This window comes from Dendrobates tinctorius, unplaced genomic scaffold (assembly GCF_039654945.1).
Source record: "Dendrobates tinctorius isolate UK_male_01 unplaced genomic scaffold, ASM3965494v1 ptg000013l, whole genome shotgun sequence".
Taxonomy (NCBI): Eukaryota; Metazoa; Chordata; class Amphibia; order Anura; family Dendrobatidae; genus Dendrobates; species Dendrobates tinctorius.
In genome coordinates, this window is record NW_027361681.1 from 2,370,014 (window position 1) to 2,387,690 (window position 17,677).

General features: G+C 49.3%; 2 protein-coding genes across 4 annotated transcripts in view; one reads left to right on the forward strand and one right to left on the reverse strand.

The window, feature by feature from the left end:
- Positions 1-14,990, reverse strand: SSNA1 (SS nuclear autoantigen 1). The gene is made up of 3 exons (XM_073558275.1): positions 14,852-14,990; positions 13,056-13,255; positions 1-214 (listed from the first exon to the last, which is right to left on the reverse strand). Exons 1-3 carry the CDS (start codon positions 14,901-14,903, stop codon positions 116-118), a joined length of 351 nt encoding a protein of 116 aa, XP_073414376.1. The 5' UTR covers positions 14,904-14,990; the 3' UTR covers positions 1-115.
- Positions 14,704-17,677, forward strand: part of ANAPC2 (anaphase promoting complex subunit 2) — a 19,589-nt gene continuing 16,615 nt past the window's right edge. Inside the window, exon 1 of one of the 3 annotated variants that reach the window (XM_073558268.1) lies at positions 14,704-14,812. Coding sequence is in view for 2 of the 3 variants with exons in the window: in XM_073558269.1 (XP_073414370.1) it covers positions 15,054-15,296 (243 nt within the window). In the remaining variant the exon portion in view is untranslated. Of the gene's footprint in view, positions 14,813-15,006; positions 15,297-17,677 lie in introns of those variants that run through there. The other 2 variants (XM_073558267.1, XM_073558269.1) reach the window with 2 other exon arrangements.

Genomic DNA, 17,677 nt, shown 5'->3' on the forward strand with positions numbered 1-17,677 from the left:
TTGTCTCTTCTGTAGGCTGCACCATTTTTATTATATTACAGCTCAATATAAAAATACTATAATACACTAACTGTCATCTCATCCCCTCACCCCTTAAACATTCAGTCCGGTCTGATCACGTGCTGGGGGCATTTCCTCGTACGTCAGTGGCTTTAACAAGATTACCAGCCTCCCTCTTGAGAACGTTCAGTAAAGTCTGTGAGCTTTCCAGGATCTGTAATAAATCCAAAAAGAGAAGCTGAAGACATTAATATCTGCTACAAGTGATGATCCCATAACATTCCTGTACCTATAAAGCACCATTATAGCAGTTATAATCTTGTACATAAAGAACAATAATATAATTATACCTCCTATGTACTAGAATATACCTGCTATAATACTACTCCTATGTACAAGAATATAACTACTATAATACTGCCCCCTAAGGATTTTTTTTCCCCAAAGTGAAGCTTACTGTTTGCCACATGGGTTTTTTTTGCCTTCCTCTGGATCAACATGTTAGGGCAGGTTAGGATAGGATAGGATATGGGTTGAACTAGATGGACTTAAAGTCTTCCTTCAATCTTAATAACCTTCAACCTTACTATGCACAAGGATATAACTACTATAATACTGTTCCCTATGTACAAGAATATAACTACTATAATACTGCCCCCTATGTACAAGAATATAACTACTATAATACGGCCGCTATGTACAAGAATATAACTACTATAATACTGCTCCCTATGTACAAGAATATAACTACTATAATACTGCACCCTATGTACAATAATACAGTCATATGTAAAAGTTTGGGCACCCCTATTAATGTTAACCTTTTTTCTTTATAACAATTTTGGTTTTTGCAAACAGCTATTTCAGTTTCATATATCTAATAACTGATGGACTCAGTTATATTTCTGGATTCAAATGAGGTTTATTGTACTAACAGAAAATGTGCAATCTGCATTTTAACAAAATTTGACCGGTGCAAAAGTATTGGCACCCTTATCATTTTAATATTTTGTAGATCCTCCTTTTGCAAAAATAACAGCCTCTAGTCGCTTCCTGTAGCTATTAATGAGTTCCTGGATGAAGGTATTTGTGACCACTCCTGTTTACAAAACAATTCCAGTTCAGTTCAGTTTGATGGTCGCCGAGCATGGACAGCCCGCTTCAAATCATCCCACAGATGTTCAATGATATCTAGGTCGGGGGACTGGGATGGCCATTTCAGAACATTGTAATTCTTCCTCTGCATGAATGCCTGAGTAGATTTGGAGCGGTGTAACTGGCTTGTCCAAATGTGATTTTGCATACCTCAGGTGACTCTGTTTGTGGTGTGCTTGCAGAAATGACTTCTTTCGCATCACTCTCCCATACAGCTTCTCCTTGTGCAAAGTGCGCTGTATTGTTGACCGATGCACAGTGACACCATCTGCAGCAAGATGATGCTGCAGGTCTTTGGAGGTGGTCTGTGGATTGTCCTTGACTGTTCTCACCATTCTTCTTCTCTGCCTTTCTGATATTTTTCTTGGCCTGCCACTTCTGGGCTTAACAAGAACTGTACCTGTGTTCTCCCATTTCCTTACTATGTTCCTCACAGTGGAAACTGACAGGTTAAATCTATGAGACAACTTTTTGTATCCTTCCCCTGGAGAGCTATGTTGAATAATCTTTGTTTTCAGATAATTTGAGAGTTGTTTTGAGGAGCCCATGATGCCACTCTTCATAGGAGAATCAAATAGGAGAACTACTTGCAAGTGGCCACCTTAAATACCTTTTCTCATGATTTGATACACCTGGCTATGAAGTTCAAAGCTCAATGAGGTTACTAAACCAATTTAGTGCTTCAGGAAGTCAGTAAAAAGTAGTTAGGAGTGTTCAAATCAAGAAAACGATAAGGGTGCCCATACTTTTGCACCGGTCAAATTTTGTTTAAATGCAGATTGCACATTTTCTGTTAGTACAATAAACCTCATTTGAATCCAGAAATATAACTGAGTCCACCAGTTATTAGATATATGAAACTGAAATAGCTGTTGCAAAAACCTAAATTGTTATAAAGAAAAAAGGTTAACATTAATAGGGGTGCCCAAACTTTTACATATGACTGTATAACCACTATAATACTGCTCATATGTACAAGAATATAACTACTATAATACTGCCACCTATGTGTGCCGCTGTGGGTGAAAATGGCTGCAGTGCTCTGTGGTGTGGGGGTTGCCAAGATCTAAATCTGAGCATGCGCCGCTCCCAGCGCCCATGTTCCCGGAGCCCCCCTCACACATCCATTACTGTGACGTGGTGGCCTCCGGGAAAATGGCCGCCGGGGGCGGCGCATACTCGGATTGAGAACTCGGCAACAACAGGATTTTGGTTGCTTACCGTAAAATCTGTTTCTCAGAGTCTTCATTGGGGGGACACAAACTCTGGGTGTGTGCTGCTGCCTCTAGGAGGTTGACACTATGCCATGAAAAAAAATGTTAACTCCGCAGTACCATCAGTTAGTGAAAAAGCAGTAGGAGGAGACATCATCATGTAAGTCATCATATATTCATTGCAAGTAACAAAATCATGGGAGGGCGCTGTGTCCCCCAATGAAGACTCTGAGAAACAGATTTTACGGTAAGCAACCAAAAGCCTGTTTTCTCTTTCGTCTCATTGGTGGACACAAACCGTGGGACGTCCAAAAGCAGTCCCTGGGAGGGAGAATTGTTATGAATGGGTCACCGGAGAGAGCACAATAGGCTATGCCACCAGAACACCAGAGAGGTTGGTCGTTCAGCGGATTGCAGACCCCTGAGCTTAACAACACAACTAGCAGTAGCCGTGGAGCGTTCCTACATTGCCCTAGATGCTTCGTCACAGCCGGAGGACTAACTAAGCCTAAAGACAGAAAGGTGAAATCTAAACTGCCCCGGAGCAGATCCCCAAAGGAATAGACAGCCCCAAACATATATTGTCGGTGAGACAAGATGAAGCACAAACACACACAGAAAATAGACTGAGCAAATGATGGGGCCCACACTGACTAGATAGGACAGGAAAGGCACTGTCTGCAATCATGCAAAAACCCTAACAATTCCAACACGACTGATGTACAAAAACACTGAGGTTTGCACAAACCTCGCCCCCACTACACTGTGTTCCAAATTATTATGCAAATGATATTTTTCTCTGATTTTCCTAAATAGTCGGTACAAATGACAGTCAGTCTAATAAAAGTCATCACCGGTTAGAGTATACATCAAATTTTATTGAAGAAACATCCCAATAATAACAGTATAATCTCCAAAATGAATAAAAACTCAAATTGCACTGTTCCAAATTATTAGGCACAGTAGAATTTCTAAACATTTGATATGTTTTAAAGAACTGAAAATGCTCATTTGTGGAATTTGCAGCATTAGGAGGTCACATTCACTAAACAAAAAGGATATTTTGGAGTTAAATAGCTTAACAGGCCAAGTTACATGGTAACATAGGAACCCTTCTTTGATATCACCTTCACAATGCTTGCATCCATTGAACTTGTGAGTTTTTGGAGAGTTTCTGCTTGTATTTCTTTACATGAAGTCAGAATAGCCTCCCAGAGCTGCTGTTTTGATGTGAACTGCCTCCCAGCCTCATAGATCTTTTGTTTGATGATACTCCAAAGGTTCTCTATAGCAGTGGTCCCCAACCTTTTTTGCACCAGGGAGCGGGGATGGAGGTGTGGCAGGGGTGGGGCTTTGGTCATAAGGGGGCGGGGCTATGGACACGGTTGTAGTGTAGCAGTGCATACTTATAATTAAATAACATTTATAATGTGACTCAACTCACCATAGGTTTTGAATAAGTGCTCCATCACCCCCTTCTCCCCATCATTGCCTTCACCCCATCACTCCCTTCTCCCCATCATTGCCTTCACCCCATCACTGCTGTCTCCCCATCATTGCCTTCACCCCATCACTCCCCTCTCCCCATCATTGCCTTCACCCCATCACTGCTGTCTCCCCATCATTGCCTTCACCCCATCACTCCCCTCTCCCCATCATTGCCTTCACCCCATCACTCCCTTCTCCCCATCATTGCCTTCACCCCATCACTCCCCTCTCCCCATCATTGCCTTCACCCCATCATTGCCTTCACCCCATCTTTCCCTTCTCCCCATCATTGCCTTCACCCCATCACTCCCCTCTCCCCATCACTGCCCTCATGGCCTTCTCCTCATGTCCCCATCTCCTCCAGGGCCAGGCTACACAAACACAGACCAACGCACGCACGCACACACATACACACACACATTATACACACACACACACACACACACAGACACCACCTCTCTCCTCTCACCTGCCCGCCGCCCGCGCTTCCTCGCTCTGACACAGCAGCGGCCACGCTCTCCTCTCTGTGTCAGTCAGAGACAGGAAGCTGGACGGGTCCTTGCAGCTCCGCTCCTGCTATTCCCTCTTGCAGGCAGCGGAGCTGCTTGGATCGCTCCCTGGCCGCCGCTAAGAATTGCTGCGCGCCGCCCCATCCCCCGCTACGCCACTGACCGCCCCTGGCTCCCCTTGTGTCCGCGGACCGGCAAGGGCACTGCAGCGGCCCAGTGCTGGGCCGCGGACCGGCGGTTGGGGACCCCTGCTCTATAGGGTTGAGGTCAGGGAAAGATGGTGGCCACACCATTAGTTTCTCCTTTTATGCCTATAGCAGTCAATGACTCGGCGGGATTCTTTGCAGCATGAGATGGTGCATTGTCATGCATGAAGATGATTTTGCTCCTGAAGGCACGTTTCTGCTTTTTATACCATGGAAGACAGCTGTCAGTCAGAAACTCTATATACTTTACAGAGGTCATTTTCACACCTTCAGGAACCTTAAAGAGCCCTTCCAGCTGTTTCCCCATGATTCCGGCCCAAAACATGACTCTTCCACCTCCTTGCTGACGTCGCAGCCTTGTTGGGACATAGTGGCCATCCACCAACCATCCATCTGGACCATACAGGGTTGCTCGACACTCATCAGTAAACAAGACTGTTTCAAAATTAGTCTTCATGTATGTCTGGCCCCACTGCAACCATTTCTGCTTGTGAACACTGTTTAGGGGTGGCCGAATAGTAGATTTATGCACCACAGCAAGCCTTTGAAGGATCCTACACCTTGAGGTTCGAGGGACTCCAGAGGCACCAGCAGCTTTAAATATCTGTTTGCTGGTTTGTAATGGCTTTTTAGCAGCCACTCTCTTAATCCAATGAACTTGCCTGGCAGAAACCTTCCTCATTCTGCCTTTATCAGCACAAACATGTCTGTGCTCAGAATCAACCACAAATCTCTGAACAGTACAATGATCACGTTTAAATTTTTGGGAAATATCTAATGTTTTTTTTATCTCTTGACCAAGGCATTGCACTATTTGATGCTTTTCAGCAGCAGAGAGATCCTTTTTATTTCCTAAATTCCTTGAAACCTGTGCCCTGCTTAATAATGTGGAACATCATTCTTAACTAGCTTTCCTTTAATTGAGCTCACCTGGTAAACTAATTATCACAGGAATTTGAGATTGATTTCAGTGATCCAAAGAGCCCTGATACACAATACCATCTATGAGTTTATTTGAAAAACAAAAAATAACATCTTTATGACACTTAAATCCAATTTGCATAATAATTTGGAACACAGTGTATATCCGCACTCAGGTGTGAACTGGCGGCTAGCAACAGGCTAATACAGCAGGGGACTGAGCAAACAAACAGAAGATACAAAAATACAGGGCAGGAGCCAGCAGCCCCGGGGGGAGCAAGCTGACCCCTGACAGCAAGGCAAAAATCAGATGCAAAGGGTTTAGCAAATGACACTTATCTGAAAAATGCAGGATCAGGCAGGAGACAGAAATCCTCAATATGCAAAGAAAGGAGTATCACCGGCAGCCACTGGGAGAAGTCTGCTCGCTTATGTAGTCCCAGTCACTATCCCCACTCCTCCAATTATCTTCTACAGCTGTTGGGATAACATCATGTTGACCAGCTCCACTACCAGCAGTATCCACCAGAGGGAGCCTTGCCTCAAAAGTCAGATTAAAGGGCCTGTCACACTAAGAGATATCGCTAGCAATATCGCTATTACTAGTGACGTTATAGCGATATTGCTAGCGACATCGCTGTGTCTGATACTTACCTACGACCGGCTCCCCCGCTGGTTATCGCTGATCGCGCGAGAACGTTCAGGACTGTTTCTCGTCGTCAGCTTCCTGTGGCGCTTCCTGTTGTGACGACGAGCGACGCGTGGAGCCGGGCGGGAGGACGCAGGATCGCCTAGTGTGACAGGTAAGTAGCGATCCCCGTCCCCAGCGATGTCGCTAATGAGATCTGCCTGTGTGGCAGCTCACTAGCGACCACTTAGCGATGTACCAGCGATCCTGACAGTGTCATATCGCTGGTCGGGATCGCTGGTACATCGCTAAGTGTGACAGTACCTTAAGAGAGTTCACAACAGAGAATATAGAAACATCCTTCAGGTCGGAGAACTCACCACTGCCGCCTGAAAAATTCTTCTGCCTAGACTGGCGTCCGCTGAAGTATAGGTATGGATCTTATAGAACCTTGAAAAGGTATGAACGGACGACCAGGTGGCTGCCTTGCACAATTTCATGGCTGATGCCCTATGGTGTGCCGCCCACGAGGCGCCCACCGCCCTGGTTGAGTGAGCCTTGACCCCAGCAGGGGACTCACCCGGTAGGCTTCCGGAATTGCCATTCTGATCCAGCGGGCAATTGTTGCCTTAGAGGCCGGCATGCCTCTTCTCACTCCATTAGGAATGACAAAGAGCGAGTCGGTTTCCCTGAAAGGAGCAGTCCTAGCCAGGTAGACCTTTACCGCCCTGGCCAGGTCCAGCATATTGAAAAAAATAAAAAATAAAAAAAAAAAACGCTCCAGAGAATGAGTTGGGGTAAAATGACAGTAGGATTATGTCCTCGTTCAGGTGGGAGGCCAATACCACCTTGGGGAGGAAGGAGGAGGCCGCAAAATAACCCTGTCTTGGTGCATAATCAAAAAAAATGGAGAGCGACAGGACAGGGCCGCCAACTCTGAAACCCGCCTGATAGAGGTGATGGCTATGAGAAATACCACCATCCAGGACACAAGGAATATGGGAGCTTCCCAGAGGGGCTCCAAGGGTGAATTTGTCAAGGCTTCCAAGACCAGGTTAAGATCCCATGGATCCACTAGGGATCTGTAAGGAGGAGCTGTATGCCACCCTTTTGAAGAAAGGTTTTAACCTGCAGGCGAGAGGCCAAATTCCATTGGAAAAGAATAGAGAGAGCAGATACTTGGCCTTTCAGGGAAATTAGGGCGATACCGGCATCTAATCCTGCCTGGAGGAAGGCTAGGACAGATGGTAGGGAACAGGGTATAGGTGTGATGTGATTAGACTCACACCAGCCAAACTGAGCCTTCCAGGCTTGATAATAGGCCCTGAAGAAAATGGCTTCCTAGCCTGGATCATTGTATTAATGTTTCGGTCCGAAACAACCCCGCTGCTCTCAGTATTGTGGTTTAGATGTCCAAGCCGTCAAATTGAGCAACCGAGAATTCGGGTGGTAAAACGGCCCCTCAGCCAGGGGATCTGGCCTGTCGGGAAGTCTCCAGGGGGGTGCTTGCGAGAAGATTGATAGTTTCCGCCAACCAGGCCCTCCTGGGCCAGTATGGGGTGACCAATATGACCGGCACCCCTTACGTCCTGATCCCCTTTAGTAACCTGAGTAGGAGAGGAAGGGGAGGGACCAGGTAACGGAGTCTGAACTGTGACCAGGGAATAACCAGCACGTCGACCCCTATCGCCAGAGGATCGCGGCACCTGGAGACAAACTATTGGACCCTTCTGTTCTGTCGAGATGCCAGAAGGTCCACATCCGGAGTCCCCCATATTAGGCAGATTTGATGGAGCATGTACTGGTGCTAGGACTAGTCTCCTGCTGCGAGCCCTTCCCGACTGAGGAAGTGGCGGCCGTGTTGTCTGTGCCGGGAATGTAAACTGTCGATATTGCCGGAATCACGGCTTCCGCCCGGCTGAAGGTTCTTGATGCCTCTGCCGATGACCGGGGACTCCAGGTTCCCCCCTGGTGATTGATGTATGCCACTTCTGTGGCATTGACCATCTGAATCCAGACTGGCTGATCCTTGAGGCATCCTTCCCGATGTAGGAGTGCTGGAAAGACCCTGGTTGGTTCTAGAATGTCGATCGACAGTGAGGATTCTCGCCTCGACCATTGCCCCTGGACCGTCAGGTGACGGAATACCGCACCCCAGCCCAGGAGGCTGGCATCCGTAGTTATCCCCTGCCAGAGGACAGGGGGAAAAAGGACCGCCCCAAATAAACAAGGGGGGAGGTCAGTCACCCTTGAGGTACTTTCTGGCCTGACTGGGAGGGAGTAAGGGCGATCCAGTGAAGAGACGGACCTGTACCACTGAAGGAGGGTGTCCCTCTGAAGTATCCTGGAACGGGACAGGGCAAAGGGTATTGCCTCTGAGGCTGCCACCATCCTCTGCAGGACTCTCATGGTAGTGCGAAAAGAGTCGTGATTCTAGCAGAGACCAAATTCCCTGCCGGAGAGTAATCCACTTCCTTTTGGGAAAAGAGGCCCTCGAGCGGCAGGTGTCGGTTAGCATCCCTAAGAACTTTAGGCGTTGTGTTGGCGTAAGGAGGGATTCTTTCCCTGTTGAAGAGCCAACCAAACCGAGACAGCATGACTAGAACCGCAGATAGGTTTTCCTGAGCCTGATCGAAGGAGGGTGCTTTGACGAGAATATCATCGAGATATGGGACTAATACTATACCTCTGACCCTTAAAATGGCTACCATAATCTACGTAACAATTCTGGGGCTGTCGCCAGCCCAAATGGTTTGGCCCCCAACTGGGAATGCTGCTGCACAGCGCAAAAAATCCTTGATGCCCCTGAAAAATGGGGCCGCGCAGGTAGGCGTCCCAAATATCTATGGAGCATAGGAATTCCTGATCCTCCAGAGAGGCAATCACCGGCTGGATCGACTCCATCCTGAAGTGGCGTAGGCGGACCCATTTGTCTGACTTCGTGAGGTCTAGTATGGGACAAACCGAGCCATCTTTTTTTTAAGTTTTTTTTTGGTATCACAAACCGATTTGAGAAAAGGCTTGTAAAACACTCCTGCTCGGGAACGGAACAGAGATGATTACTCCTGCGCTGAGGAGTTGATTGCCGCCAAAAAACCTGAGGCCATGGCAGCGTCTCTTGGTGGTTGAGATAGAAAAATGGCCTCGCGGAAGCGCGCTGAAGTCCATCTTGCATCTTGTGGATACCACCTCCCTTACCCAGGTATCCATTACTGAACTCCACCAGACATCTCTGCAGAAGAGAATGCGGCCCCCAGTTCTGGGAGAGGGACTGGGAGGGGAGCTGTAATCCATGCAGGCATCAGGCTGAAGAGGATCTGCCTGGCCCCGACCTGGTAGTTCTGATGTGGAAACTGCGAGGGCGCCATGAAGGAGAGGCCCGAAAGGACACCTGCTTCCTGTCCCTAGGCATCTGCGACCTCTGTGGGCCCTGAACATAGGCATCTGCCGTTGGGGCACGACGAAAGGGACAAAAGGATTGGGCCTTTCGTTTGAAAGCCTATCGACGAGACCTGGCCTGAGGGAGAAGGAAGTTTAAGCCCCCATCTGCATCTTTAACGATTTGATCTAACATGGGACCAAAAGTCAGGAATCCTGAAAAAACAGATTGGTTAGGGATCTCTTTGGGCAAAAATCAGCCTGCCAGGCCTTTAGCCAGACCGTTCACCGGATGGCTACCCTGTTGCTGGATGCTTGGCTGCGCAGGATGCGGCGTCCAAAGCTGCGGACACCATATACTTCCCGACTAGAGCGATTCGGTCTGCGAACTCCGCTAATTCTGCTGGCGGGACCTCGGCCAATATGCCCTGTCTAAGCTGTTTGACCCATCTTGACACCGACTTAGCTACCCAAGCTGAGGCGAAGGCCGGACACAATATAGTGGCTGCTGCCTTAAAGGTGGATCTCGCCAGGGATACTACCCTCCTATCATTGGTATCCTCCAGGGGTGCCCCACTGGTGAGTGGAGGGACTGTTTTGGTAGAGAGTCTGGACACTGATGGATCCACCAAAGGTGAGGAGGTCCAGTTGGTAGTGAGATCTGGATATGAGATCCCAAAATGGCTTCCCCTCTGAAACCGCCTGGTCGGGTTTTCCCTTTCCTTGGCCAACACCTCCTCAAAATCCCTGTGGGTGGCGAGGACCCTGGAGAGGGACCTATGCCGCTTAAATGAGAGAGCCTGATCCTTAGGCTTCGATGTGGCGTCCTTAATGTTAAGGTCTCATTGACTGCAGCAATGAGTTCCTGGACCATATCCTTGATGCCCTAGGCTGTTCTGGCCCGCATTCAGAACCCTCCTCAGAGCGTGTCTTTAAAAATGCCTCACACGATTCTGGGGAGGAACGGGAGGAGGCAGACAGCCAGAGAAACTCTGGCGGTGAGATGGAGTAAGAAGGGGACCTGGGTTGGTGGTCCTGTCTCAACCTTTTATGGCCTCTAGAAGGTCAAGAAAAAGGACTCCTTTGATGCACCTGTGTCCACTGGAGTCCGAGGTGGCAAACTGTCAAGCACCGTTACCAGGTACTGTGATACCTTGGTAAGGTTAGCCACGGATTTAGATAAGGAAGAGGCCCCCCGAACACTCCTGTCTCCCGAGGTAACAGCTGACTCCTGGGCGGCAAGCAGCTTCCTGGCAGGAAAAGCGGGGAAGCTGCTCCATAGCATAGGTAATACAGTGGGTCTGCTGTGAGGACTGACCCCAAGGAAGCTTGTTATTTCCTGAGGTACATACAAAATCTTTAAGGGAGAGAGGAGAGGAGAGAGGGAGAAGAGAGAGGTGTTATGAATGGGTCACCGAGGAGGAACAACAAAAAGCAATGTCCCAGAAAACCAGAGAGGTTGGTTACTATGCAGATTGCAGATCCCTGATCTTAACCACACAACTAATAGTAGCAGTGGAGTGTTCCTACGATGTTCCTAGACGCCTCGTCACCGCCGGAGGACTACATAAACCTAAAGCAAGAAAAGGGAAAACTAACTGCCCCAGAGCAGACCCCAAAGGAATAGACAGCCCCCACATGTATTGACGGTGAAGCAAGATGAAAACACAAACACAGGCAGGAAAATAGGCTGAGCAAACGATGGGGCCCGACTAACTAGAAAGGACAGGAAAGGAAAGCCACTGTCTGCAATCTGCCAAAAAGCCCTACCAAAAATAATGTCCAACACGTCTGATAGCAAAATTAACCCTGAAGTCACTACACTTCTCCCACTATATCAGCACTCTGAAATATTCTGAGAGAGCAAAAAGAGGCCGGGGAGAGCCCTTTAGCCCCGCCCAAAACCGGTGGGCGGGGCCAGACTTCCTGGAGCACCAAGATGGCCCCCGCAGGGCTGGGCCTACCCCGGAAGCAGGGATTTGACTTCGAACGCACGCGTGCTGGATGACCGCTGGAGCCCAAAAGCATAATGCCGCCGCGGGAGGAAGGATTGGAGGCTGCGCAGCAATCTGCATTCCTGCAGTGTTTGGAAGCAGGTACTGGCTTTTAAGATAAGTTATAGCCACGGAGCACAGAGTAACAGTGCTCCCTCCATAAATGCAAGAAAAAGAGCTTCTCTTTTTTCCCCAATGAAAAATGCTGCAGCCTCTTACCTTCGGTTCCCCCCGTGACAGGGAGCAGTTACCTGACGAAAGGACTGATGTCCCAAATCTTTTCTGCATGGCGTCTCACTCGATCATCAGGCTCTGGAGGGCGAGTGATGAGAGACGAAGGTCAGGACCAGATACGATCACCTGAACACAAGTCCGTGTTAGGGTCCTGCCCATGGGATATATGAGGATACGGGGTGGCAGAACACGCCGTACTCATAATCCCGGTGTGGGAATACAGATGTAGCCGCTCTACTCTGTATCCCTCCATGGTTACCTGAAAAGGAATGACACACATTGAGGTAGGCATGGGTCTGTAAGAGACCTCTCTCCACCTCCTGCTGACACTAAGCTAAACTGATTGTCCTACAGCCGGTCGGAGGGGTGTATACTGCGGAGGCAACATTTTTTTCATGGCATAGTGTCAACCTCCTAGAGGCAGCAGCACACACCCACGGTTTCTGTGTCCTCCAATGAGACGAAAGAGAAAAGGTCTCGTCCCTAGATCTCGATCTGAGCATGCGCCCCTCCCCCGCACCACAGCCATTTTCACCCACAGTGGCGCACATTGGAACACCCCCTCATCCCAGGCTGGGGCCTGCAGCAACGCACCACTTTTGCCTTCTAAAGCAGTGATCCTGGCACCCCGCTTCACTGCAGCCACCAACCCACAGTAAGCAATAAGACGCACTGATTATAAGAGGCACCATCATTTTATTAAAAAAAAGGTTTTTTTTCCCTATTTTTCTTCTCAAAGTTTGGGGGGGGGGGGGGGGTCTTATAATCCGCAAAATACAGTAATTACTATACTACTGCCCCCTCCTATACTACTGCCCCCATATACAAGAGTATAACTACTATTTGGGTTCAGTCACACCAGCGTATACATCAGATGTGTGCAATCCGATTTCAATGGGGCATTGCTGATGCACAATTTTTTTTTTTTCACGGACAGAAGCTGTCAGCGTTAAAACAAAAAAAACAGGATGGTAAGATTTCACTTTGAAATCGGGTGTCACTCACCCATTCTAGTCTATGGGTGCAGAAAGCATCAGACTGCACTTGGATGACATCCAAGTGCAGTTCGATTTCCACAAATTCAAACAAAGAAGATGGGAGAAATTGTGTCCTCCATCTTCTCCTCAGTGTGCTATGGTTCTCATCTGAGAAAATCGGATCACACTGATGCTGACACTGATCAGAATATCATTTGCATAGTTGACCCGATTCTTTCGGATGAAAGAATCTACAGCCATCTGAGCGTAACCTCATAGTTCTATTCTTGTACACGGGGGCAGTATTCTCTGTTGTACCCACAGTATATGATGCCTAGTGCTAGTCTCTACCTTCATGTATGCAGCCTGTGTTTCGGCAATTGTTTTATCGAACTCGTTCCGAGACGCCATTTTCCTGGCGAGGCTCTCATTGACCCTGGACAGTTTTTCGGTGAGGATCCGGATATCGTTCTGCAGCTTGTTCTTCTCCTCCTCCTCTTGCTGGATCTGTCGGTTCAGTTCGTCCCTTTTGCTGCAGAGATCTTCAACACCTAAAGCATCAGGGAGGACAAACACCAAAGTGAGGACACACACTGGAGTGAGGTTACCGGTCCATAGGAAGGTGAAAGAGGGGGATGACTTGTGGATGTGGCCACAATTTAGGTGCCCACAATACACTGCTACAGCAAGAAAGGTGGCTTCTTTGAAGGATCAGTGGTTATCCTCTGGTCAGGTGTCATTAATCAGCAATGCTCAATCCCTCAGAAAGCTACTAAGAGTCATCACAAATGTCAAAGCGATGGCGCAGGTCCGGAGAGGAGAAAGAAGAAAGGAGGAGGAGGACGAGAAGGGCGACGGCGCAGGTCCAGAGAGGAGAGGAGAGGAGAGGGGGGGGGGGGGAAGGACGAGAAGGGCGACGGCGCAGGTCCAGAGAGGAGAAGGAGGGGGAAGGACGAGAAGGGCGACGGCGCAGGTCCAGAGAGGAGAGGGAGGGGGGGGGGGGGGGGGGAAGGACGAGAAGGGCGACGGCGCAGGTCCAGAGAGGAGAAGGAGGGGGGGGAGGGGGGAGGGGGAAGGACGAGAAGGGCGACGGCGCAGGTCCAGAGAGGAGAAGGAGGGGGGGGAAGGACAAGAAGGGCGACGGCGCAGGTCCAGAGAGGAGGGGGGGGGGGGAAGGACGAGAAGGGCGACGGCGCAGGTCCAGAGAGGAGGGGGAGGAGGAGGGGGAGGGGGAGGGGGAGGAGGGGGGAGGGGGAAGGACGAGAAGGGCGACGGCGCAGGTCCGGGGAGGAGGAGGAGGAGGAGGGGGGGGGGGCGACGGCGCAGGTCGGGGGAGGGGGAGGAGGAGGGGGAGGGGGAGGAGGAGGGGGGGGGGAAGGACGAGAAGGGCGACGGCGCAGGTCCAGAGAGGAGGAGGAGGGGGGAGGGGAGGAGGAGGGGAGGAGGAGGGAGGAGGGGGGAGGGAGGAGGGGGGAGGGAGGAGGGGGGAGGGGGGAGGGAGGAGGGGGACGAGAAGGGCGACGGCGCAGGTCCAGAGGGGAGGGGGGAGGGGGAGGACGAGAAGGGCGACGGCGCAGGTCCAGAAAGGAGGGGGGGGGGGGAAGGACGAGAAGGGCGACGGCGCAGGTCCAGAGAGGGGGGGGGGGGGGAGGGGGGGGGGGAGGGAAGGACGAGAAGGGCGACGGCGCAGGTCCGGGGAGGAGGAGGGGGGGGCGACGGCGCAGGTCCGGGGAGGAGGAGAGGGGGGGAGGAGGAGAGGGGGGGAGGAGGAGAGGGGGGGGGGGGGAAGGACGAGAAGGGCGACGGCGCAGGTCCAGAGAGGAGGAGGAGGGGGAGGGGGGAGGACGAGAAGGGCGACGGCGCAGGTCCAGAGGGGAGGGGGAGGGGGAGGGGGAGGGGGAGGGGGAGGACGAGAAGGGCGACGGTGCAGGACCGGGGAGGGGGGAGGAGGACGAGAAGGGCGACGGCACAGGTCCAGGGTGGTTACGACAGGAAGGGGAGGGGATGGGGAGTCACTGTGCAAATCTATAGGACGGGGGATAGGTTCAGGGCTCATGAGCATGTCCGAGTGTGGGACAGGACGGAGGTGAAGGTGCAGAACTTCCGAGGCGAGTTTGGGTCATATTCCCCGGCTTCCTGCCCCTCACATTTCACCAGCTCGTTGTTGTAGGTCTGCAGCGCGGCTCCCTGCTGGGTCATGGCTTCTGCAGTGCAATCCTAACAACCGCTCACCCCCCCACCCAGAGCACAGCTCCTGGACCCCGCCCCTTTACCAGGCACCAGCCTATAAGAAGCGAAGAGGCGTGTCATGTGACTGCATACACTAGCCGGAAGCTGTGCTGTGACGTCATGTGGTGCAGGCCGGCGTTCCTCGCTGCCATGGAGATGGCGGGTAGCGCGTCTCTCCTACGTCATCAGCAGCAGCCGAGCGCGAATCTGCAGTGTGCGACGCCTGGCCTCTCGGTGACAGGGGCTAGCGCGCGGAAAGAGACCATGTCACAGTCTAACCTGGAGGATTTGTCGGCCGCCTGGAACACCCTGAGCATCGGCCTGGTGCCCGCATCCGCCCTCGGTTTGGTCAGTGACACAATGGTGATCCACGTACTTGATACTGCTGAGACCTGTAGTGCTGCTAATAACCGTTCATTCATTTCTTATCTAGAACCCAATACAAAGCTCACAACCCTTCATTGTACAGAACACATACATTCTCCAGAGGTACACTCACCATTCTGTTATGTATGCACAGTGACTGCACCAGCAGAATAGTGAGTGCAGCTCTGGGGTATAATACAGGATGTAACTCAGGATCAGTAATGTAATGTATGTACACAGTGACTGCACCAGCAGAATAGTGAGTGCAGCTCTGGGGTATAATACAGGATGTAACTCAGGATCAGTAATGTAATGTATGTACACAGTGACTGCACCAGCAGAATAGTGAGTGCAGCTCTGGAGTATAATACATGATGTAACTCAGGATCAGTAATGTAATATATGTACACAGTGACTGCACCAGCAGAATAGTGATTGCAACTCTGGGGTATAATACAGGATGTAACTCAGGATCAGTAATGTAATGTATGTACACAGTGACTGCACCAGCAGAATAGTGAGTGCAGCTCTGGAGTATAATACATGATGTAACTCAGGATCAGTAATGTAATATATGTACACAGTGACTGCACCAGCAGAATAGTGAGTGCAGCTCTGGAGTATAATACATGATGTAACTCAGGATCAGTAATGTAATGTATGTACACAGTGACTGCACCAGCAGAATAGTGAGTGCAGCTCTGGAGTATAATACATGATGTAACTCAGGATCAGTAATGTAATGTATGTACACAGTGACTGCACCAGCACTATAGTGAGTGCAGCTCTGGGGTATAATACAGGATCATAGAATCGTAGAGTTGGAAGGGACCTCTGGTCCAACCCCCTGCTCAAAGCAGGATTCGCTAAATCATCCCAGTCAGATGTCTGTCCAGCCTCTGTTTGAAGACTTCCATTGAAGGAGAACTCACCACTTCTCGTGGCAGCCTGTTCCACTCATTGATCACTCTAACTGTCAAAAAGTTTTTTCTAATATCTAATCTGTGTCTCCTCCCATTCAGTTTCATCCCATTGCTTCTAGTCTTTCCTTGTGCAAATGAGAATAAAGTTGATCCTTCTACAATGTGACAGCCCTTTAGATATTTGTAAACAGCTATTAAGTCTCCTCTCAGTCTTCTCTTTTGCAAACTAAACATTCCCAAATCCTGCAACCTTTCCTCATAAGACAGGGTTTGCAGACCGGTCACCATTCTGGTCGCTCTTTTCTGAACTTGCTCCAGTTTGTTGATGTCTTTTTTAAAATGTGGTGCCCAAAACTGGACACAATATTCCAGATGAGGTCTGACCAAAGAGGAGTAGAGGGAAATAATGACTTCACGTGATCTAGACTGTATGCTTCTGTTAATACATCCTAGAATTGCATTTGCCTTTTTTGCTGCTGCATCACACTGTTGACTCATATTCAGTCTGTGATCTATTAGTATACCCAAGTCTTTTTCACATGTGCTGTCACTTAGCTCTATTCCTCCCATTCTGTATATGCTTTTTTCATTTTTATTGCCCAGATGTAGTACTTTGCATTTCTCCCTGTTAAAAACCATTCTGTTAGTTGCTGCCCACTTCTCCAGTTTATTTAAATCTTTTTGAATCCTCTCTCTCTCTTCTCTAGTATTAGCTATCCCTCCTAGCTTTGTGTCATCAGCAAATTTAATCAGTTTACCCTCAATTCCTTCATCTAAATCGTTGATAAAGATGTTGAACAATACAGGGCCCAGGACAGAACCCTGTGGTACCCCACTTGAGACATTCTTCCAACTGGATGTGCAGCCATTTACGACCACTCTTTGGGTCCGATCACTAAGCCAGTTATGAATCCACCTAACAGTTGCCTTGTCCATTCCATACTTAATCATTTTTTCAATAAGGATTGTATGAGAGACTTTGTCAAATGCTTTGCTGAAGTCAAGATATACTATATCTACAGCATTTCCTTGATCCACCCAATCAGTGATACCGTCATAGAAGGAAATTAAGTTAGTCTGACATGACTTATTAGTTACAAACCCATGCTGACTCTGTTTAATCACTTCATTCTTATCCAGGTATTGACATACATGTTGTTTAATAATTTGTTCAAAGATCTTTCCTGGTATACAAGTCAGACTCACCGGCCTATAGTTACCTGGGTCCACCTTCTTCCCCTTTTTGAAGATAGGAACAACATTTGCTCTTCTCCAGTCTTCTGGCACTTCTCCTGTTCTCCAAGAATTTTCAAAGATTATAGAGAGGGGTTCAAAAATTTCTTCTGCTATCTCCTTCAGTACTCTGGGGTGTAATTCATCTGGACCTGGAGACTTGAATTCATTTAGGTTAGCTAAGTGTTTCCTCACTATCTTTCTGTTTATAGATATCCTGGA

What these genes read in the sequence shown, in the direction of transcription:
- SSNA1 (XM_073558275.1), bottom strand. Translation starts at nt 14,903, where the DNA reads ATGACCCAGCAGGGAGCCGCGCTGCAGACCTACAACAACGAGCTGGTG. An exon ending in CAACAACGAGCTGGTGAAAT is followed by an intron (nt 13,256 to 14,851) that starts GTGAGGGGCAGG and finishes CTGATGCTTTAG; the next exon opens with GTGTTGAAGATCTCTGCAGC. An exon ending in CACAGGCTGCATACATGAAG is followed by an intron (nt 215 to 13,055) that starts GTAGAGACTAGC and finishes GATTTATTACAG; the next exon opens with ATCCTGGAAAGCTCACAGAC.